Source organism: Argentina silus (genome assembly GCF_951799395.1).
Source record: "Argentina silus genome assembly, chromosome: Y".
NCBI classification, from domain to species: Eukaryota; Metazoa; Chordata; class Actinopteri; order Argentiniformes; family Argentinidae; genus Argentina; species Argentina silus.
In genome coordinates, this window is record NC_139654.1 from 21,993,074 (window position 1) to 22,016,882 (window position 23,809).

Genomic DNA, 23,809 nt, shown 5'->3' on the forward strand with positions numbered 1-23,809 from the left:
TCGTTCCATTTTTTTAGGAGATTTACGTGATACACCTGCAAGCTATCCCCCCGGTCCGAGCGTACTACCTCGTAATCCACGTCCCCCATGCGACGTGTGACCACAAACGGCCCTTGCCACTTCGCTAGTAATTTCGTGCTGGAGGTGGGTAACAGTACGAGCACCTTATCTCCCGGTGTAAATTCTCGCAGGTTAGTTCCCCTGTCGTACAGTCGCTTTTGACGCTCCTGGGCTTGCAGCAAATGCTCGCGTGAGATAACCCCTAGGGTGTGGAGCTTTGTGCGCAAGTCCAGGACGTATTGAATCTTATTTTTACCCCAGATTACCCTTCCCCCCAATTTTCTTTAAGAAGGTCTAGGACACCCCGGGGCTTACGCCGGTAGAGTAATTCAAACGGGGAAAACCCTGGTGGAAGCTTGGGGGACTTCCCGTACCGCAAACAACAGGGGATCTAGCCATTTATGCCAATTCCGACTATCCTCGTGTACAAACTTCCGGATCATTGACTTCAAGGTCCGATTGAACTGCTCACAAAGGCCATCAGTGGCCGGGTGGTAAACACTGGTTCGAATCGCCTTGATGTTCAACAAGCCATACAGTTCCTTGAGGGTGCGTGACATAAAATTAGTGCCCTGATCGGTGAGAATCTCTTTCGGGATTCCCACGCGGGAGATTACTTGAAACAATGCCTGCGCTACACTCCTGGCAGAGATATTGCGCAGCGGTATTGCCTCGGGGTATCGGGTTGCGTAATCTATCAAGACCAACACAAATCGATATCCCTGTGTACACCGATCAAATGGCCCGTTAATATCCATCGCAATGCGGTCGAATGGGTTCTCGACCAATGGTAAGGGCCGCAAGGGGGCCCGTGGAATGGCCGGGGGATTTACCAACTGACATTCGCGACAAGAAGCGCACCACCTACGCACCTCTGCCCGAATTCCCGGCCAATAAAATCGAGCCATTATACGGTTTAGTGTCTTATCATACCCTAAATGGCCCGCCATGGGGTTGAAATGAGCCGCCTGGAAGACCATTTCCCGGCGGCTACGGGGAACCAACAACTGGGTTACTTCCTCCTGGCTATGTGAGTCACGACTTACTCGGTACAACCTGTCGCTGATAATCGCGAAATAGGGGTGGGCGCGTACTGCGTCTGGCCGTACCAAAGTACCATTGTAGCAATGTCCGTTTGTACACAGAGGCAGACGCAGTATAGAGGTAAGGGATTTTCTCCCGTTTATTTTAACAAAGGGGTCCGCTGGCACGGCTCGGCTTTCCAGCCTCGTTCAAAGTCTTTTTGCCCTTTGGTCCTGTGCTCGGCTCGGCTCTCCTCTGCTCTCGCCGTCAGCTTCTCCAGCTTAGCTCCCTTACTGAAATGGCAGAAGCACACCCATCTTAAACATTCGCCGGCGAGACTTAATTCGCAGCAGGTGTGCAACAAAAGTCTCGCCGACACAACCCCGGCCACGGTCCTGTAGCTCCCTCTACAGGCCGAACGCTGCATGTCCCCCCACAACCATCAATCGCTATCACTTGGTCATAGGCCGATCGTAGGGTCTCGTCACGAGACTGCTCGAGGGGGAAGTCACCTAGCAACGGATAGTTCGGCGGGGGAATCTCGGGTTGAGACCCCCCCGCCGGCTCCGGCTCCTCGGCAGTGTCGCGAGGCACCGCCTCAGCACAGAACACATTACCCGCTTCACACCTCCCTCTCTGTCGTGCACGCACCCCGGTAGCCCTCCTTACCGCTTGAGGAAACCCCTCCCAATCTACACCCAGAATAAGGGGATGCGTGAGGCGCGGGCTAACCGCCGCCTGTACACTATGCTTTTTCCCTTCAAAATGAATCTCGATCGCGACCACAGGATATTCGTGAATGTCCCCATGCACACACTTCACCAACACCCTCGATGCCTTTAACAATGCCCCCGGTCGAACCAGGCGCTCCTGGATCATGGACTGCATGCAGCCCGAATCCAAGAAGGCCTGGTGCGTATCATGCTGTATCCTTACCGGAACACGATACGCCGCTCCTGGTCCGGGGGGAGGGCCCGGTATGTCGCCGATGCGGACGACCTGCCCCACCTCCCTCACTGGGCACTCCGCCTGTACATGGCCCGGCCGTCCGCATCGCCAACACACCCCCCGTCGCTCGGGGTGCTTCCTGTGGGGCCAGGGCTGGTTCTCGACATGCCTGCCCCTGCCATCTCGTCCTCGGGGCGGGCGCCTGTCTCTCCTCCTCTGTCACCATGGCTCCTTCCGGGCGCCGGACCCCCGCCCTCTGGCGCGGGGCCGGGGTTGGTCGTCGGGGCTCCTGCAGCGGGAGGGAGAGATGGTCCTCTGCCAAGGTAACGGCGGCCACGAGATCCTGGGGCCGGTGGTACTGGACCCAGGCGGCGGTCCGGGCCGGGAGCCCCGTGGGGAATTGCTCCAACACCACCCGGTACCCGACCTCTGCGCTGTCCCGCAGCCGCTGGGCGTAGGCAAAGGGCCGGCTCCCCTCCTCCATTGTCAGGGCCCCGACGAGCTCCAGGAGGAGGGTACGGTCCTCAGCCCTTGCCGTCACCATCTCCCTCACCGCGGTCTGGTGCTCCTGCCGGAGGTGGGCCTGCTGCTCCAGTATAAGGGCCATCCTTCCGATAGCCGCGCTTAACGCCTCCATTCCCTTTTTTTCTCCGCCTTCGCTGTGTCCCAGGTTGGGCGCCACTGTAACACGTCCGTGACACAGAGGCGGAGTCGAGGTACTGTTTTCTGGGAGTATCCCGTTTATTTTCATAAAATGTTCGTAATAATTCCACTGTTCCTAATAATTTCAATGTTCGTAACACCACGCCACTCGGCGACTTTCCAGTTGCCCTCCTTCTCTCTCGAACGCCGAGGCACACACATCTTAAACCATCTAGTCAACGAGGCTTCATTTGCAACAGGTGTGCAACGGAGCCTCGCCGACGTCACCCTGGCCACGGTCCTGTAGCTCCCTCTACAGGCCGAACGCTGCATGTCCCCCCACAATTTCAATTTTAATAAATGTATTGAAATTTCTAAAAACCTGTTTTCGCTTTGTCATTATGGGGTATTGTGTGTGGATTGATGGCAAATTATTTTTTATTTAATCCATTTTAAATTGAGTCAAAAACACATCAAAATAGTGAAGGGGTCTGAATACTTTCCGAAGGCACTGTACCTTTGCCTTGCAGATGCCACTGACATCAGCAGCGGTCTGTCAATGCACACATTATGTATGCCACCCACAGCTCTTATATGGTCAACTATACATCTCTGTGCTACGTATGAATCTTTCTTCAAGTTCTCCACTTCAATCTGCCGATTGATGGAGAATCCACGCTCCACTGAGGCTTGCACGTGTGACAGTAAGAGGAGTTGGCGGTAAAGGCTCCATAGATTTCTGAGCTCTTTGTCCTTTGACATATACTCATGTAAAAATGTGTCCACGCTGTCTTGGACAGGATCAAAGTTTACAAACTCTGAGTGTTGGGCCTGGACAATGTCATCAATAAAATGTGAGCATTGTTGAATGATCTTCTTTCTTCACCCAATGACTATTACAAGGTAGGTCAGGGTCTTCTTCAATTTTGCTGTACACAGCGTCTTTTCATTTGTGCCTGCCATTTCCCTTGGGTCCAAGAAAGAAAGATGCGAGACCAGAGTGTACTTCAAGGGAGATTTCTCAATGAGTTTGTTAACAGTTGTGAGCATACACTTCTTGCAAGCGATTTTGAAGTCCATCAATGTTTTCTGTCCAATTTTCTTCCCTGCGGACAAGTCTCTTACAATTCTTCGAGTAACAAAGCTCAAGCCGACCTGTGAGGAGTTGATGTGATTGGATGACTGGCTCACCTCGACATCAAGACGTTTTTGAGGGGTCTTCGCTTCTTTCATGAGGTCTGGCTTAATGAATCTGCTCATCAAGCTCTTAAGCAGCTTGAACAAGTCTGTCGAGAGAAATGGCACCATGGGCTTATCGGTCTGGCAGCGTGTGAGGAATGGTGTCATTTCTTTGCTCACTGACAAGATGAGATTCAGTTTTGCTGTCATGAGAGGGTCCTTAACGGCCTCCTGAACCTCAAAGGACAGGATTTGGACATCTCTTCTCCTCTACAGCCTTCACATATGTTGCCATATGGGGTAAAACCTCTAAAGCTCTTTCCAGCACAGGCGCATTTTCAATCCACCATGTTTTGCAAAACTTAAGTGGCATTGGGGAATCTGATGATCCAATGATGTTAAAGTAGTCCTCCCTGCGGGCTGGAGTATAAGTTGGTACATAGTATGCAGTACACTGTCGACTTTCCACTCTGAAATGCTCCATGTACAATATGGAGACCGCAACTGCCAATGTTTATAAGGTGTACATCAAAATCTAGGAGGGACTTCTCAACCTGTGAGTAAAATGACAAATTTACATTTGGCCCATCCATGGAGATCTGAACCATGTTTTTCTTTGGTAGATCTTCCGTGCTCTTCTCATAGACTGCTTTAAGGTCCAACGCAGTTGCATGTCTCATACATTTAGAATCATAAAATCTCGTCACAACTTTGTCCCCATCCCATAAACGGACATGAAAGTCACACTGCTTTGACTGTGTTTTTCTGTTAAGGCTCTCATCAAAGAGAAGAACAACACTCCCCAGCAGACAGTTTTTTAAACAACAAGTACTTGAAATGAGGAGCCAAGCCATGTGTGCACACATAGCTGGACTTTGTTGCCCCGCATGCAAAGGTCTTGGCTATTGCACTCTGGGAACATCGCTGAGAACAGCACACCTAAGAGTAAAAAAAAAAGAAAAAAAAAAAAAAGATTGAAATCAAACACTTATTTCTGTTTCTAGCCTGTGTGTGCGTGTGTCACAGAGAGAGAATATGAAATATGAAAACAAACATAACATGCTCCTAAAAATAATTTCATGTTACAGGTGACAGTTTATAAACCATGCCACTCACCCGTGTGTTCACAAGAGTGGAAAGAGAAGTGAGACTCCATCATGTTCAGACACCACAATGTCTCAGCCCTCTTTGGGGACGCCAGTTATGACGGACTGTCTTGAGGAGGTGGTGAATGTGGTAGTAGTTGTAAGATTGTCTAGGTGGTGATGTAGATGACGATGACTTTTCCACATAGTTCAATAGAGTGGGAGCTGTAAGAAAACAAGTGTCATAATTAAGCAATAAGGTAAGAGAGGCTAACTGTAACACAGTAATTTGACCAAATAGTTCTGTAACGTTAAAGTTAATTTACACAACCACGAAGAGATAGAATAATCTAGCTAACTAATTAACGTCAGTAACTAACTAAGTATGGTTGTTGTATTCCCTTCTACATGTTACCAGGGGTAGGACCTACCTGCTTTTAACTTGCGGAGTGCCGTCCTGTGGGATGCTCCAGCAGGATGGCTTATCACAGCTGCTTCGCCCATGGCGTGAACCTTTATTGATTTGCTGCAGGCTCTGCATCGGGCCATATGGATGTCCCACGGATCTTTAACAAGCCAGTCTTTGTAAATGTCTTTGGTGAGCCACAAGTCCTGGAATTTACATTATCCAGGCATAGCTGAAGGTTCGCTTAACGTTAGCTTTCTCGCTTGCTTGCCGCTGTTTAACCTGCATCATTCAACTTCAATCATTCATGCACGCACGTGACCGTCGCATTTTCTTGAGGGCAGATGGCGCGTGAAACAAGGATGCACAGATGGCGGGAGACACACATGCAGACAGCGGAACGTAGCCTATTTACTCACATTAAGTAAAGAAAAAATTCAAAAGAACTTCAAATTCTATTCTTGCACAAAATATATAAATTCAAGCACTTAATGACTCATGTCTATTTATGTCTATTTTCAAAAACTTTCAAGGCCTTGACTTTTTTTTTTCTCAAATTCACAAACTTTCAAGGATTTCAAGGACCCGTGGGAACCGTGTGTAATGCAAGAAATGGAATAAGCAATGGCATTCCATGCATTACAATGAGCCCGTCCTCCAATTTCTATCTCCACCAGCCGCGGCATACAGTCATGAGAAAAAATTAGGACACCCTATGAAAACCTTTGTCTTCTTCAACATATTCAAACATATGGACATTTGATATTCATTTGAACAATATTGAAAAATTGAGGTAATATAACTAAACAAATACAACTGAAACAAATTATTTAAAAAATTATTGGTAAAATGTAATTAATAGAAATGCAATCTTCTTGTGAGGAAAAAGTTAGGACACCCCTACATTTAGTTCCACTTAAAATGCCTAAAATTATAATAAAGAGCACCACATCAGGTGCAAATGATTAGAACATCGTTACAGAGGATTTTGGAGGAGCCTGTCCTATTTAAGCCTCAGATATTTAGTTTGGTTTGCTCTTGATTGTTGAAGTGAGTTGCATCACCATGGCGAGATCAAAAGAGCTCTCTGAGGCCTTCAGAAGAAAAATTGTAGATGCATATGAGTCTGGGAAGGGATATAAAAAGATCTCCAAACTATTCGAAATTGGCCATTCCACTGTCCGGAAAATAATTTACAAGTGGAGAACATTTAAAACCACCACCAACATGGCCAGGTCAGGCCGCCCAAGCAAGTTCAGCCTAAGAGCTGACCGAAAGATGCTTAAAGAAGTCTCCAACAATCCCAGAATGTCATCACGAGACCTACAGGTATCTCTTGCCACAATTGATGTCAAAGTACATGCATCCACCATAAGAAAGAGACTGAACAAGTTTGCATTACATGGGAGGTGTGCAAGGAGGAAACCCCTGCTGTCAAAAAAAAACATCAGGGCAAGACTAAAGTTTGCCAGAGAACACCTAGAGAAAGACCAGAACTTCTGGAACAATGTGCTTTGGACAGATGAATCCAAAGTTGAACTATTTGGGCACAGTAAGAGTAGACATGTTTGGCGCAAAACCAAGACAGCATTTGAGAACAAGAACCTCATACCAACTGTGAAGCATGGGGGTGGAAATGTCATGGTTTGGGGCTGCTTTTCTGCAGCAGGGCCTGGTCAGCTCACCATCATAGAATCCACTATGAATTTTGTATTGTATCAGAGGGTGCTTGAGGAAAATGTGAGACCATCTGTTCGAAAGTTGAAGCTGAAGCAGATGTGGACCATGCAACATGACAATGACCCAAAACATTCCAGTAAATCTACCAAGGAATGGCTCAAGAAAAATAAATTGAGAGTTCTGGAATGGTCAAGTCAAAGCCCGGATCTTAATCTTATTGAGATGCTGTGGATTGATTTGAAACTGGCTGTGCATGCAAGACACCCCTCGAACATCACACAGCTGAAAGAATTCTGCAAGGAGGAGTGGGAAAAACTTTCTCCCAATTGATGTCAGAGACCTGTAGACAGTTATAAGAAACGTCTAATTGAGGTTATTTCAGCCAAGGGGGGCAATACTAGCTATTAGGGCATAGGGTGTCCTAACTTTTTCCTCAGTAGGAATTGGCATTATTGTTAATTTTTAAATAAATGATTACAAAGTTACATTTTCATAGTTTTTTGTTCAATTACATCCCCTTTATCTATAGACATTGTTAGAAAGAAGATAACATATTGATATGTCCATATTTTTAAGAGAATAACTTAATATTTTGGGGGGTGTCCTAACTTTTTCTCATGACTGTATATGAAGTTATAAAATCCTGGAAAATTCAGGAAAAGTCGGCTTATAGATTTCTGTGAAAAACAACTTTCCACTTTCCATTTCCTGACCTGTTTGTAAGGTGAAAAAAGTGCTCCAGTGAAAACCACAGAATTGTACACATCTATGAAGAAGAGAGGGTTAGAAGTGTGAAGAGAAAGTGTGTTTCAATGTGCATTTCATGATATCCTACTGCTGATTTGTCACTGATAAGACCCAACAAATACAATAACTAACTGCCCCTGTGCCAAAATCTGAATGAGCATAAATTATACTATATCTATGATTTCATAGAGAGAAGTGTAGAGCAGATACACTGCTCTATGCTGTGGAGACTCTTTACAATATACAGTGCCCTGCGTAAGTAATGGGACAGTGAAGCATTTTCTCTTTTTTCGGCACGACACTCCAAAAGTTTGGATTTGAGATCAAACAATTACTATGCGATTCTCAGCTTTTATTTGATGGTATTTTTGTACATATTGGTTTCACCATTCAGAAATTACAGACATTTTTATGCCTAGTCCCCTAGCTTCAGGATACCCAAAAGTAATCGGATAGATTCATTAAATGTCCAAAATAAGCACTTCTGTTTAGTATTTGGTCAACAATCCTTTGCATGCAATAACTGCCTGAAGTCTGCGACCCATTGACCCCACCAGACGCTGGGCATCTTCTCTGGTGATGCTCTGCCAGGCCTGTACTGCAGGTTAGTAAGTTCTAGTGGCAGCTATACATGCCCAAACCTAACACCCCCTGCACCATGTTTCTCAGATGATGTAAATCTTGGGCAGATCCTTTTTACTACAAAGTTTCCTCTTGCAAACACTCTGGTACATGATAATATTCATCTTATTTGTCCACAATACCCGTTTCCAGACCTCTGCAGGCTTTTTAGCAAACTGTAACCTGACCATCTTTTTTGAGGCTAACTAGTGGTTTGCACCTTGCAGTGAAGTGTCTGTAGTTTGGCTAGTGACGTATTCTGCGGATGGTACTCTCTGACACATTGACACCTACCTCCTGGAGAGTGTTCCTGATCTGTGAGACAGTTGTTTTGGGGGTTTTCTTAATTACGGTAAGCATTCTTCGGTAATCCACTGTGGATGTCTTCCTTGGCCTAACAGCCCGTTTGCTGAGCTCACCAGTGCTTTTTTTGTTTTTTATGACGTTCCAAACTGTTGTTTTTGGCAAGCCTAAAGTTTATGTTTATATTTGGCTATGTTTCTGATAGTTTTCTCCAAACTCCAAAGGCAAATGTAAAGCCTAGAGTCAATACTAGACATTGACAGTTCTCTTATGCGCAAAGAGAAATCTAGAAGGCATTATTTTGTGTTTCAGCAAGATGTTCTACATAAATCAAAGACTAGCCAACTACATTTCTAAAATGCTATACTGCTGTGAGTATCCACTGCATTTTCGAAATCCCACTTATAAACTAATCGACTTTATATAAACTGTAAGCTATCTTGGCCTGAAACACAATTAACTGCTCAAAGACTGGACAAAAAATCTCCAATTGTGGGGAGCTGTCTCCATCATTAGAGAGTGAAGAGAACATAAGAGGATAGGAGAGAACAGGAGGAGGGAGCACCCCAGAAAGGTGTGTGAGGGCCAGGGCAGGGTTACATTTTGTCTGATGTCCACACCGGAGTGCATGTCTGAGTAGCGCTGCTGCATCCCTGGGTCAGGGTAAAAGCTGCCCAGCTGTGGGGAAACTTGAGGTAAGGGCTGAGGCTGCTGCTGAAGCTAGGAGGGGGATTGAGAAGAGCGCAGTCAATTAAACACACTAGACACAATTCAAATCTGATCATTCACACCATTCACTGATGCCCTTGTGGACTCGCCCTCCTCTGGGAACTGGGATGAATAAACTATCCAGTCAAAAGTCATCAAGGGCAGAAGGGAGTGAACCATCAGATTGGAACCAAACCGAGGAAGCACTTTTTTAGATTTATTAGATTGGCTGTCAGTGGTTGCGTTCAGTAGGATCAAATGGCAGAAACATATCAAAATGGAAAACGAGATTGAGTGGGAAGAGTATCCCCTCTTCCTTTCAAGCTTACTAAACGCAACACAGGTGTTTTAAAGTCTGTTTTCTCACCGATTGGTTGGTCAGTTGAGGTAAGGTCTGGATGCGCTGAGCGTTCCATTTGAAGGGCATGTTGGGGTTGTACATTGCTTCCACTAGGACCCTGTCGCCCACCTGAGGAGTCTTCCCCTTCACCGCGCTGTAGACATCAGCAAACCTCACTCAGGTTGGGTTTGTCCGTTTGACAAGGAAAAGTAATCATCCATTCAGTAATTACAATTCTTGAAATAGTGAAATGGTAGCAACACATTGGTGGCAGATGGGATGTGTTGTCCGCATGTATAGAATCCAGACCACTAATTCATCCATTTGAAATTAACAAACCAATAAACAGTCAAAACCACAGGGGTATGGGATAGATAAAACATATGACGGTTAAGCTTGTGACACACCAACACCTCTCACTCACCTAAGCTGAAAGAAGACGTCCTCGTCAACAAAGCCGAAGGTATCGTGCAGCTTGTTGACCACGCCGGTAAAGACACGCTGTTTCTGAGGCTGGCTCTGCTGCTGGTGGCTGGAGCGCAGCGTGGGGTAGGACACTGTGATCTGGGCTGTCTGCTGGGGGTTGGCCATGCTCATACTGGTGGGCAAGGCCACTGGGGGCTAGGGAGGGGGAGAGCAGAGGAGAGCAATAAGAGTGGGCATCAATCAATTAAGACAAGTGTTTTGATCAAAATGTCTAAAAGTCCCTCTCAATGTGTGGATTGTACCAGACCAGAGGCTAGGGGTAAAGACAATGTGGTAAGAGGATAGGACAGGAGATTCAGTGGTGATGTGTTTCTCTTGGAAAGGTAGCAAGACACAAGGTGCATCTCAGTAGGCTGGAGTGGCATTCTTTAATTTATCTGCACTGATCGAAAAAAAAAAAAAAAAAGGATGGGTGCAGATGATACAGTGGAGATGCCAACCGGAAATTTGTTTTCAGCAGTCCAGTTCTGTGCAGATGACGGAGGAGAAAAAAGAAAGTCACTTTAGAATACTGAGATACATTCATAGTTTATTCTTATGTCTCTCAAAATGTAAATCTATATAAACAGACAGGGAATGTTGTTTCAATCTCAGAAGCAAAATTGTGTCTTTTCAGACCTACAGTGCCTATAAAAAGTCATCATACCCCTTTGAAATAGTTACTATATTTGTCGTACAGCCTGAAATCAAAACCCACTAAAAAAAAACTTTTCCAGCTTTATGTACAAATTTAGCCATACAACATCAAACGAATGAAAAAAAAGGCGACAGTTCTGAAAATTTATAAAAAATGAAAAACAAGAATAACAGGGTTGGAAAAGTCATCAGTCCCCTTGATTTAATACTTTGTAGAGCCACCTTTTGCTGCAATTACAGCCATCAATCTGTTTGGATATGTCTCTACTAGCTTTGCATACCTAGATTGGAGAATATTTGCCCATTCTTCCTTGCAGAATTGTTGGAGTTCAGTCAAATTCCGTGGTGAGCGGCGATGGACTGCTCTCTTCAAGTCCATCCACAGATTTTCAATCGGATTTAAGTCAGGGCTCTGACTTGGCCACTCAAGGACATTCACCTTTCTATCCTTAAGCCACTGCGTTGTTCTTTTGGCGGTATGTTTAGGATCGTTGTCATGTTGGAAGGTGAATGACCTGCCCATCTTCAGCTGTCTAGCAGAGGGACGCATGTTGTCCTCAAGAATTTGGGTGTACTTGGCAGCATCCATTTTCCCTTCAATCCTGACCAATTGCCCAGTCCCCGCTGAAAAGAAACATCCCCACAACATAATGTTGCCACCACCATGCTTCACAGTAGGTATGGTGTGTTTTGGGTGGTGTGCTGTGTTTGGTTTTCGCCAAACATAGCGCTTGGAGTTCAGTCCAAAAGGTTCAATCTTAGTCTCGTCTGACCATAAAACCTTTTTCCACATGGCAACAGAATCTTCCAGGTGTGTTTTTGCATAGCACAAACAAGACTGAGCGTGGCACTTTTTCAGAAAAGGCTTCTTTCTTGCTACCCTGCCATACAGGCCAGCTTTGTGTAAAGCTTGTGAGATTGTTGTCACATGCACAGACAGACCAGTCCCAGCCATAAAGACTTGTAAGTCCTTCAAAGTTGCCTTTGGCCTCTTGGTAGCTTCTCTGATCAATGTCCTCCTGGCTCGGTCATCCAGTTTGGACGGACGGCCTGATCTAGGCAAGGTTTTGGTGGTGCCATACGCCTTCCACTTCTTAATGATGCTCTGAACGGTACTCAGAGGGATAGCTAAAGCCTTCAAAATATTTTTGTAGCCTTCACCTAACTTCCTTCCTACAACTTTATCCTGGAGGCCTTTTGAAAGTAATTTTCCAACCATGGTGAATTCTTTGCAGAACCATGCACTTCTAGTAGTGGAATCCTCAAGAAACAGCTGGTTTTATTCTGAAGTAATCAAAACCACTACAATTGATGTCAGGTGGGGGGCAATTGGTGTTTGATTGGGAAGTTGATTGGTTGCACCTGGGCAAGTTTATAATGGTACACTCTAAGGGGCTTATCACTTAACCAAACCAGGTATTTCACTAATTAATTTTTAATAATTGTCCAGACTTTTTTATTTTTTTATTTTCACTTTGATGATGAGGGTTATAATGTGTACATACAGCTCAAAAAGTTAGATTTGATTTATTTTAATTTCCAGGGTGTAATGTGACAAAAGGTAAAGATTTCACAGGGTATGATGACTTTCTATAGGCACTGTATATAAATAAGCTAAATAATTTAAATCAATTGAAAGAAAATATCACAACACAATTCAGGTTATTGCTGAGAGTACAGTAAAAGTGGAAAGAATTACCTGTGAAAGCAGCGCTTGCTGGGGCTGTGGGAGCTGCGAACAGAGGAGAGAGAGAGAGAGATAAGGTCACTATTTATTTGACAGTGCCGTCTGCCTATGGAGTTGAGAACAGTCCACCCACCACACCAACCATAAAGTGCCTTGACAGGAGCGGTGCTGCTTACCCTAAAAGAGTTTTCTGAGTAACTGCAATGTTGCTGGAGAAAAAGAGGGCAAAAAGCGTGTTGAGTTCACAATATATTTGCACGATTTATAGCCTTTACATCATATGACCAGTTTAGCTTGCACACATTAAGCATATTCTTATTTTAATAGAGAATGTTGGAGCCTACATACATGACAACATCCCATTGGAGAGGGACGTTAAAGACAACAAAAAATGAAAAGAAACAGATCGAATCATTTCTAAATGAAAGCTTGTGAGTGGTCTAGCCTACAGACGTGAAGTGAACTGACTTATTTCGGTAAGTACACTGTGTTCTTTAGTGGGTTAAAATTCTGTAACCCTGCCCAGTCATCCATTATGCTGACACAGCGTTATTTGTTTAAAGCCAAGGAGCACAAACATGTGCTGTAACTGTGATGACCAAACTCTGCGGCAGAGCACTACTCATGAAAAGGGCTAGCTTTCTCAAAACCTCTCACTGACTCACTATACCAAAAGACCACCATGACGCGTAACAACACTGACTCACTGACTGGCATACAGAATATCCTTTATTATTGAAAGTTCAAAGCAGTACAACATGAAATGTGATGACAGGCAACCACAGGACTTAATTTCAGTGATAAGATAGAGATGCAAGTAAAACCAAAAGTCCCTGAATAGCATTAAGGCATTCAACTATGTGGAACCATCCACGTAGTAATACCATAGCAAAACAAGGATCAAAGTAAAATCCTTTCTGGAAAACATGTCTTACTTGATGGGGGACATTGTAGAGCTGCTGCGGAGGGGGAGGAGGTTGTTGTTGTTGATACTGCTGCAGGGCCGAGTTGATCTGAGACTGAGATATAACAGGCAAGATATAAAACAGGTGAGATAAGAGTATTTAGGTGACTTGGTGATGAGATAGGATGATTTGCAAGGACACACTGTAAAAAAACAACTAAAACTTTACTCTGACTTCCAACCAGCATCTAAAGAATGTGTAAATTACACCTGTCTATCTGATGGTATTTTCGTCATTGGGAACAGTCAATTCACTGACAAACACCAGAAGAGGTTTGCCCAAACCAGTTTACATGTGACCCATCAGACGATTAACCTACTTTACTCCTTGTTCACCCACAACTGCGTGGCCACGCACAGCTCCAACTCCATCATAAAGGTTGCTGATGACACCACTGTGGTTGGCTTGATCACCAAAAAACGACGAGTCAGCCTACAGGGATGAGGTAAGAGTCCTGGCGGACTGGTGCCAGGACGACAACCTCTCCCTGAACATCAGCAAAACCAAGGAGCTGATCGTGGATTTCAGGAGGAAGAGGGGGGGGACCACACCCCCATCCACATCGGCGGGCTGCAGTGGAGAGAGTCAGCAGCTTCAAGTTCCTTGGTGTCCACATCATTGAGGACTTCAGGCGGCTGAAATTCGATATGGACCCCCAGATCCTTACAAACTTTTACAGATGCACCACAGAGAATATCCTGATGGGCTGTATCACCACCTGGTACGGCAGCTGCACCGCCCTCGACCATAAGGCTCTTCTGAGGGTGGTGAAAATGGCCCAGTACATCACGGGCCGCAAGCTCCCAGCCATTCAGGACCACTACTCTGACAAGTGCAAGAGGAAGGCTGGGAAGATAATCAGGGACCCCAGCCATGCCCTGTTCTCTCTGCTGCCTTCTGGCAAAAGGTATTGGAGCATCCAGTCCCGGACCAACAGGCTCCGGAACAGTTTCTACCCCCAGGCCATAAGACTGCTCAACTAACCCCCCTGAACTCGAGCCCTATAATAACCCCCCACCCCCTATTATTACTTAATATTGAATTGTTGTTGCTGCTTTGTTGAGTGTAGAGCAAGATCCAAAAACATTTCACTTTTCTATTACAACTGTATGCGATAAGTGACAAATAAAATTTGATTTGAACAAAAGCCAACAGTTGTAGCCAGGACCTCAGCAGCAACCCCTGTGAAATAAGCTGTGACCCATCACCAGTCACACACACACACACACACACACACACACACACACACAGTACCCCCCCCCATAGCTCACCTGTTGCAGTGCTGCTGCCGCGGCAGCAGCTGCTTGTTGTTGCAGGGCTGCAGTCTGCTGCTGAGAGAGTTGGTAGTTGGCGGATGACTGGGAGTTGAGGGAGGCTGCAGCCAGGGCCGACTGCTGGGAGTACATGGAGGGGGACGCACCCAGGAGAGAGGGCTGCTGCACCCCTAGAGCTGCATGGAGGAAAGGAGAGAAGGAAGATGAAAGAGGGGTAGGTTCAGGAGGTAGAGACAGGGAAAGAGAGTAGAGAAAATGTGAAAAAAAGAGAGGGAGTTATAGAATAAGAAAATAAAACACTGAAGAATAGATGATGGGTCAAACATAAGACATACATTTATTCCCAATGATTACTTCTAACAGTTATAGACATGATCGATCGAACGAACTCAACACAAGTGGTCACATGACCAACTAACACAAGTTAACATTACGTTATATCTGACTCTAAAAGATATTTCATGATTAATAATGATTGATAACGCTTTGCTCATCCCTGTGTGACAGACAATTGATAATATCAGATCCTCGATTCCATTAAGAATACCCAAAATGCTATTTTTACGCTCTGGCCAATATCTGAAGCTGATGACTCACTCTACGTGTCGTTAACGATGCACGTGAACATTAGACATTAAATGGGAGAACCTGGTCACGATTATGTCGTGCTGTATTAACAGAACCTTTATCTAGGGCACAACATCACATTAATGCACATAGGAAGAATTAGAATACAGTATTAACAAAATAACTAATTTAACAGTTTCAAAGCAACATATGACTAAGTTTTAACCATACGTTAACGTGAGTCAAGGACAACGCGGGAGAATGGTGCCCGTGACGGGCCTACCCCAAAACTCCAAGAATATCTCTCCTTAAATATCATTCCCAACAAAGGACAAGGTGTGAGATACATTACAATCGCAAACGAATGGCGAGGGTGCGATTTTTTCAGACACAATCGCTAAGGATTTGACAAGTGGTGAAGGTGCGAGTTCTTCAGGATATCCGCCAGGCTCATTCAGCTGTAAATAGTTATACACATTGAAATCAAGCCTGGCGCCACCAAAATCTGTCTACAGATTGAGAAAGTGAAAGGGAATGGGATAAAGAGGTATAGATATTAAGTAAATAACTTCTTAAGATGAAACTCCATAACAAAGGGATATTATACTTTCAGTCATACTCACAGTGTAGGCTGTTGAGGTCGAGGGACTGTCCTGAGTGGCCGGGCTGGGACACCGCCGTGGCGGCGAACTGAGCCGCCCACGGGGGGTTCTTCTGTCCCCCGAACTGGGCCATAGGTCGGGGTCAGTTGTCGTGACACAGAAGTGGAGCAGTTTCTCTCCTGTCAAAACAACGCGCGCACTTGAGTCAACAGCTGCATCCCGTTGTTGGGTCAGTCTAAGTGCTGGAATATTGCCAATATATTATCATGTTTCCCCTCCATAAACTGTACACACCTGGAACTACGTTATATGTACGATAAGGAACGGCCCATGGATAATCAAGGGATTTGTCAAACCCCGCTGTGTTAATCTGTGTTCTCTGAGCTCCAACAAGATCCATCAACTCCATTAAGAGTTCCGGTTTCGCGGCTTCAAAATAAAAGCGCAAATTAAAACATGAATGGACAGTGATGGTTTCACAATATTTTCTGTTATTTTTGCTGAAATAAGCACAACTTACGCAACAAGTAATTATATATATATATATAACATTTTATATTTTTAAAGTATGCCTATTTGATTTGATTTGATCCGGCGCCAGTAGAGCTGGGTGCCTGTTTCAGCAGCTCCGTCTTTTTAAGTTATTTATAGTAGTTGTTATACTGTTTGTTAAATCCAACATTGAAATGTAACCAAAATAACCATGGACACAAAACTTTTTATTTACTACTCATGGGGACTGTTTTGATTCCTGGTGGATTTGCGTGATGCGAGACCGCTATTGTTTACTTTCGAGAACAGCTGATCGCGTTGGCTCAGCCGGCCATGGTTGTCAGCGAGCGGCCCACTGTAATAAGGAGACAGCATCGAGAAACAGAGCGGGGGTGAAGCGGCTGATGAAAAAAAGGAGATATAAACCGTATCTTCCTTCTATCATCATGTGCAACGTGAGATCTCTGGGCAATAAGATGGAGGAGCTTACAGCACTGGCGAGAGGACAGATGGAATGTGGCTCAGTTGGTAGAGTATGGCACTAACAACACTTAGGTCGTGGGTTCGATTCCCGCTGGGGTCCTATATACTGAAAAATGTGTGCACTCACTGCAATGTAAGTCGCTTTGGATAAAACTGTCAGCTAAACGGCATATATTATTATATATATATATATTAGGGAATACCATGAATGCAGTCTAATGTGTTTTACGGAGACATGGCTGCAGAAGGTTATTCCAGACACAAACATCACCAATGAGGGCTTTCAGACAGTGTGGGCGGACAGGATTCACCGTCAGTGCGGCAAAGGAGTTGCTGTATTTGTCAACAACAGATGGTGCAATCCTGGCCATATTCACGTGAAGGAAAGTGTCTGTAGCCCGAACATCGAACTTTTGGCCGTAGGACTTCGCCCATATTATTTGCCACGTGAGTTCTCACGTTATTGTTGTGGTCATATATATCCCCCCCTCTGCCGACGCGGAGGCAGCATGAGAGACTATGCACACTGTGATGGCGAGACTACAGACCCAGCACCCCAGTGCATTCATTACAATCTCCGGGGATTTTAACCATGTCACCCTGACAAAAACACTGGCAACGTTCTCTCAGTTTGTGAAGTGCCCCACTAGGGACAACAAAACACTGGACCTGTTATATGCTAATATAAGGACGCCTATATCTCTACAGCACTCCCCCCCCCCCCCCCCCCCCCGGGCAGATCGGACCACAAACTAGTCCACCTCAAGCCCAGTCCAGCAGCACTCTATGACCACTAGGACTTTGAGATGGACACAGGAGGCTGATGAGGCTCTGCAGGACTGTTTAAGACTGGGGAGTTCTCTGAGAGTCACTTGAGGAGGACATTGATGGTCTTTCACATTGCATCTCGGACTACATTAACTTCTGTGTTGAGAACACCGTACCTACTAGGAGGGTGCAGTGTTTTCCCAACAACAACCCTTTAATTACAAGTGACATAAAGGCCCTCCTCAACGACAAGAAGAGAGCCTTCAGGTCTGGTGACAAGGAAGTACTGAAAGCGGGTGCAGAGGAGAAGTTGTAGGAGAGCAGGGACACCTACAGGCAGAAGATGGAGAACAGCCTGCAGGACAACAACACACGAGAGGTGTGGAGCAGTGTGAAGAAGATCACCAGCTACAAGCAGGCTAACGACCCGCAAGTGGCTGGAGATCTGGACAGGGCCAACGAGTTGAACCAGTTCTTCAACAGGTTTGACTCGGGGGCTCATTGTCTCTCTCCCCCTAGCTCCACCAAAGACTCTCCACTCAGTCCTCCTTCTCCTCCCCCCAGCTCTTCCAGCCCTGCTCAGCTACCGGACCAGCCCCCCTCCCCTCCCCTCCCCTCCCTGGACCCATTCACACCTCTCACCTACCCCTTTGCCCCATCCAGTACCCTCTCCCTTCCCTCTCCCTCTCCAGCCCCTCTGACTCCATTCACACCTCCCCTCCAGCCCCACCATTTCCTCACTTCACAACTCTTCAGCGCCCCCCATTATTCTGCCCCTCCGACACCACTGCCACAGCCAACGACCCCCCCACCACTCCCTGCTCCAGTGTCTTCATCAGTACGGGTCAGGTGAAGAGAGCTGGGGAAACTCTGCGCCACAAAGGCTGTGGGCCCTGACGGTGAGCCCGAGGGTGCTCAAAGTCTGCGCAGACCAGCTGTGTGGAGTACTCCAGTACCTCTTTAACCTGAGCCTCAGTCTGGAAAAGGTCCCATCAATGTGGAAAACATCTTGCCTGGTACCGGTACCAAAGAAAAGGAACCCCAGTGTTCTGAATGACTATAGACCGGTAGCCTTGACATACCACATCATGAAGACCATGGAAAGACTGGTGCTAGCACACGAGGCCCCTGGTGAAGACATCCTTGGAGCCCCTGCAGAATCAGATTCAGAATCAGAATTATTTTATTTGGCCACGTATACTTGCACATACAGGAAATTGACTTGGTGAGGTTGGTGCATGGGACATAAAAAACAACTATATTATATATACACTGCTCAAAAAAATTAAGGGAACACTTAATCATCACAGTGTAACACCAAGTCAGTTAAACTTCAGGAATATCAATCGACCCATTTAGGAAGCACAAGTGATTGTGAATCAATTTCACCTGCTTTGGTGCAAATGAAAGTGACAACAGGTGCACTGAAGAGGCAAAAGCAAGACAACCCCCAAAAAGGTAATGGTTTTGCATGTGGTGGCCACAGACAATTGCTCTCTCCTTATCCTTCCTGACTGATTCTTCTCTAGTTTTGTGTTCTGCCAGTGTCCTTATCACTACTGGTAGCATGAGGCGGTACCTGCAGCCCACTCAGGTTGCACAGGTAGTCCAGCTCCTCCAGGACGGCACATCCATACGTGCGGTCGCAAGAAGGTTTGCTGTGTCTCCCAGCACAGTCTCAAGAGCACGGAGGAGATACCAGGAGATACCGGAGAGCTGGACAGGGTCGTAGAAGGGCATCAACACAACAGCAGGACCGGTATCTGCTCCTTTGTGCGAGAAGGAACAGGAGGAGCACTGCCAGAGCCCTACAAAATGACCTCCAGCAAGCTACTGGTGTGCATGTGTCTGACCAAACTGTCAGAAACAGACTCCATGAGGGTGGCATGAGGGCCCGACGTCCTCTAGTGGGACCTGTGCTCACTGCCCAGCTCCGTGCAGCTCGATTGGCATTCACAAGAGAACACCAGAATTGGCAGGTCTGCCATTGGCGTCCTGTTCTCTTCACAGATGAGAGCAGGTTCACACTGAGCACATGTGACAGGCGTGAAAGAGTCTGGAGACGCCGTGGTGAACGTAATGCTGCTTGTAACATCATCCAGCATGACCGGTTTGGCGGTGGGTCAGTGATGGTCTGGGGAGGCATATCCTTGGAGGGTCGCACAGACCTCCATGTCATAGCCAACTGCTGTTAGGTACCGGGATGAGATCCTCAGACCCATTGTCAGACCTTACGCTTGGTGCAGTGGGCCCTGGGTTCCTTCTAGTGCAGGACAATGCCCGGCCTCATGTGGCCAGAGTGTGTAGGCAGTTCCTGGATGAAGAAGGCATTGATACCATTGAATGGCCCTCTCGTTCCCCTGACCTAAATCCAATTGAGCACCTATGGGACGTTATGTATCGGTGCATCCAAGCCACCAAGTACCGCCACAGACTGTCCAGGAGCTCACTGATGCCCTGATCCAGGTCTGGGAGGAGATCCCCCAGGACATCATCCGCAGACTCATCAGGAGCATGCCCAGAGGTTGTCGGGAGTGCGTACAGGCACGCGGGGGCCATACACACTACTGAATCACATCATGAGTTGCTGTGATAGAATTCACACAAGTTGGATCAGCCTGTGATTTGAATTTTTTACTTTGATTTTCGGTGTGATTTTGAATCCAGTGGGTTCCAATGATTTTGAATCCAATGGGTTGATGATTTTGGTTTCCATTGACCGTTGTTACGTCATTTTGTTCTCAGCAAATTATACAATGTACATCAGTAAAGATTTTCAACTGTATGTCATGGCAGTCTTGAGTTTCCAATCATTTCTACAACTCTTATTTTTCTGTGATGGATTGATAGGAGCACATACTTCTTTGTCACAAAAAACATTCATGAAGTTTGGTTCTTTTATGAATTTATTATGGGTCTTCTGAAAATGTGACAAAATCTGCTGGGTCAAAAATATACATACAGCACCTTGAATTATCAATTTTGGTGATAGAGAAAGTTGTGTCAATCAAATTTGCTTTGTGGCATGGCCTCTTAACTTCTTATGAGTGATTATGATTGACTACAGCTGGTGACTTATTTCAGCCCATTTAAATAGGGCTCGTTTGATACACTCATTACACTCAGCCAAAAACGCTACAATGGGAAAGTCTAAGGAGCTCAGGACGGATCTGAAAAAGCGCATCATTGACTTGAACAAGTCAGGAAAGTCACTTGGAGCCATTTCAAAGCAGCTACAGGTCCCAAGATCAACTGTGCAAACAATTGTTTATATAACAATAAAACAATAAATTATGTAGGCTGTGCGAGGCTATGAGGCAATGAGGCTGTGAAAAGGGTATGGGGCATGTACACTATAAATTAGAATAAATGTAAATAAATATAAATTACACTGTCAATGCATTGTGTGTGTGTGTGTGTGTGTGTGTGTGTGTGTGTGTGAGACAGGGTGGGGTGGGGGGGGAGTGGAAGTCCCAGAGTCAGTGAGAGGCAGGGGAGCTTGTTTGTGAGCCCCACTGCCATGGGGAAGAAACTGTTCAGGTGGCGCAAGGTTTTGGTCTTGACAGACCGGAACCTTTTGCCGGATGGAAGTCGATGGAAGAGGTGGTGACCAGGATGGGAAGGATCAGCGATGATCTTTCCTGCTCTCTTACTGGTCCTGGAGCAGAACAGGTCCAGGAGAGATGGCAGGTTACAGCCGATGACCTTCTCGGCTGACCGAATGGTCCGCTGCAGTCTGCCTTTGTTCTTGGCAGTAGAGGCAGTGAACCAGATGGTGATCGATGAGCTGAGGGATAGACTCAATGATGACCCGGTAGAACTCGAGCATCACTTTCTGCGGCATGTTGAATTTCTTCAGCTGCCGCAGGAAGAACATCCTCTGCTGGGAATTCTTGATGGTGGAGGTGATGTTCTCCGCCCACCTGAGGTGCTGTGAAATTATTGTCCCCAGGAATCTGAATGACTCCACAGTGTTAACTGGGGAGTCACACATGATGAGGGGGGCGGTTGGGGCTGGGCTTCTCCTGAAGTCTACTACCATCTCTACAGTTTTTAGAGCGTTCAGCTCCAAGTTGTTCTGGCTGCACCAGGAAGCTAGGCTGTCAACTTCCTTTCTAGAGGCGGACTCATCCCCATTGGAGATTAATCCAATGAGGGGTTGTGTCGTCTGCAAACTTCAGGAGTTTGACAGAAGGGTGGCTAAGTGGCTGCAGTTTGCCTACCAGGCAGACATTGGTGTGGATGATGCCATCATCTACCTACTACACAGAGCTCACTCCCATTTAGATAAGGCTGGCAGCACTGTGAGGGTCATGTTCTTTGACTTCTCCAGTGCATTTAACACCATACAGCCCTTTCTACTTGCGGATAAGCTGCTGAGGGTGCAGGTGGACTCCCCCATTGTTTCCTGGATTACGAACAACCTGACCAACAGGCCACAGTTTGTACGGCTGCAGGGATGTGTGTCGGACTGTGAGCAGCACTGGCACCCCCCAGGGGACAGTTCTGGCTTCCTTCCTCTTCACCCTCTATACCTCGGACTTCAGGCACAACACAGATACTTGCCATCTGCAGAACTTCTCGGACGATTCTGCTATTGTGGGATGTGTCAGTGGAGGCCAGGAGACCGAGTACAGAGGACTGGTGGACAGTTTTGTTGAGTGGTGTGAACAGAACCACCTGCTACTCAACATCAGCAAGATAAAGGAGATGGTGGTGGACTTTAGGAGGACTAGGGTCCCCCTGTCTCCTGAAAAGAGGGGCCAGAGCTGGCTTTATTTCCTGAGGAGGCTCAGGTCCTTTGGCGTGTGCAGGACTCTGCTGAACATGTTCTACCAGTCAGTGGAGACCAGCACAGTGCTGTACGCAGTGGTATGCTGGGGGGGCAGCATCTCTCCAGAGTTTGCAAATTAGTGGTTATTTGCTTGTTTATTTCAAGTATTCTCACTAAAAACAGTTTAGTGTACATATCGTACAGAGAACTTTTGGACATCGGTTCCGGCATTCCAGACATCTTTATCAACGTAATACCTGAGATTGCCAAAACAGCGGGACCAGCTAACTCCGCTCCACCGTCCGGAAGCAACCCCAGACCGGCTAGGAAACATAAACACAGGCATGGTAGCCGAGGTGGGCTGAGAGCTAGGCTCAAGCTAACTCCACATCGACTCTCACTACCAAGCCTTTTCCTCGCCAATGTTCGTTCCTTGGCGAACAAGATGGATGAACTGCGGCTGCGGATCACCACACACAAATGGATTATGGACTGTAACATCATGGTTTTCACCCAACAACGCTATCGAGCTAGCAGGGCGCTACGTCCTCCGAGCAGACAGAACAGCGGGTGACTCCGGTAAGACCAAAAGTGGAGGTTTGTGCATTTATGTGAACAAGACGTGGTGCACGGACACTACCATCACCGAGAGTCACTGCTCAGCTAACCTAGAGTTTCTCATGGTTAAGTGTAGACCTTTCTATCTGCCCAGAGAGTTCACATCCACTGTTATCACGGCAGCCTATATTCCCCCGGATGCTAATGCTAAGATTGCCATGAAAGAACTGCATCCTGCCATTAGCAAACAACAGACTCTGCATCCTGAGGCAGCCTTCATTGTCGCGGGTGGCTTCAACCACTCCAATTTAAAGACTGTACTGCCCAAATTCCACAAAAATGTCTCATGCCCCACCAGAGGAGACAAGACATTGGACCATGTATATACCAGCATGGCTGATGCTTACAAAGCCGTTCCCCTCCCCCACCTAGGACAATCTGATCACCTCTCATTGTTCCTACTGCCCAAGTACTCAGCACTCATCAAACGGGTGAAACCTACAGTGAAGACAGTCAAGGTCTGGCCAGAGGGAGCTGACTCGGCGCTCCAGCAGCGTTTTGAAAACACTGACTGGGGTGTGTTTGCCACACAGGCTACCCATGACTCCCACATGGACATTGACTCATATGCCTCCTCTGTTCTGGACTACATCAATTCCAACATCAACAGTGTCATACTCGGGCCTATAGCTCATCCAGGGCAAACCTGCAGAGGGGCATCAAAAAGGCCAAGCACAACCACAAGCTAAGGATCGAGGATCACTTCAAGAACAAC

The 23,809-nt window shown here is 46.4% G+C and overlaps 1 protein-coding gene across 3 annotated transcripts in view; it reads right to left on the minus strand.

The window, feature by feature from the left end:
• The window catches only part of LOC310824207 (cell division cycle and apoptosis regulator protein 1-like), a 67,079-nt gene that overhangs the window by 40,057 nt on the left and 3,213 nt on the right, over nucleotides 1–23,809 (minus strand). For 2 of the 3 annotated variants that reach the window (XM_083697021.1, XM_083697019.1), the window contains exons 2-11: nucleotides 18,785–18,854; nucleotides 15,981–16,138; nucleotides 14,788–14,966; nucleotides 13,487–13,570; nucleotides 12,728–12,760; nucleotides 12,564–12,596; nucleotides 10,669–10,695; nucleotides 10,167–10,363; nucleotides 9,770–9,896; nucleotides 9,295–9,414 (exon numbers count right to left, since the gene is read on the minus strand). In XM_083697021.1, coding sequence (XP_083553147.1) covers nucleotides 9,295–9,414; nucleotides 9,770–9,896; nucleotides 10,167–10,363; nucleotides 10,669–10,695; nucleotides 12,564–12,596; nucleotides 12,728–12,760; nucleotides 13,487–13,570; nucleotides 14,788–14,966; nucleotides 15,981–16,092 — 912 coding nt within the window. In that variant the 5' untranslated portion in view covers nucleotides 16,093–16,138; nucleotides 18,785–18,854. The remainder of the gene's footprint in view (nucleotides 1–9,294; nucleotides 9,415–9,769; nucleotides 9,897–10,166; nucleotides 10,364–10,668; nucleotides 10,696–12,563; nucleotides 12,597–12,727; nucleotides 12,761–13,486; nucleotides 13,571–14,787; nucleotides 14,967–15,980; nucleotides 16,139–18,784; nucleotides 18,855–23,809) is intronic. The other variant, XM_083697020.1, reaches the window with a different exon arrangement.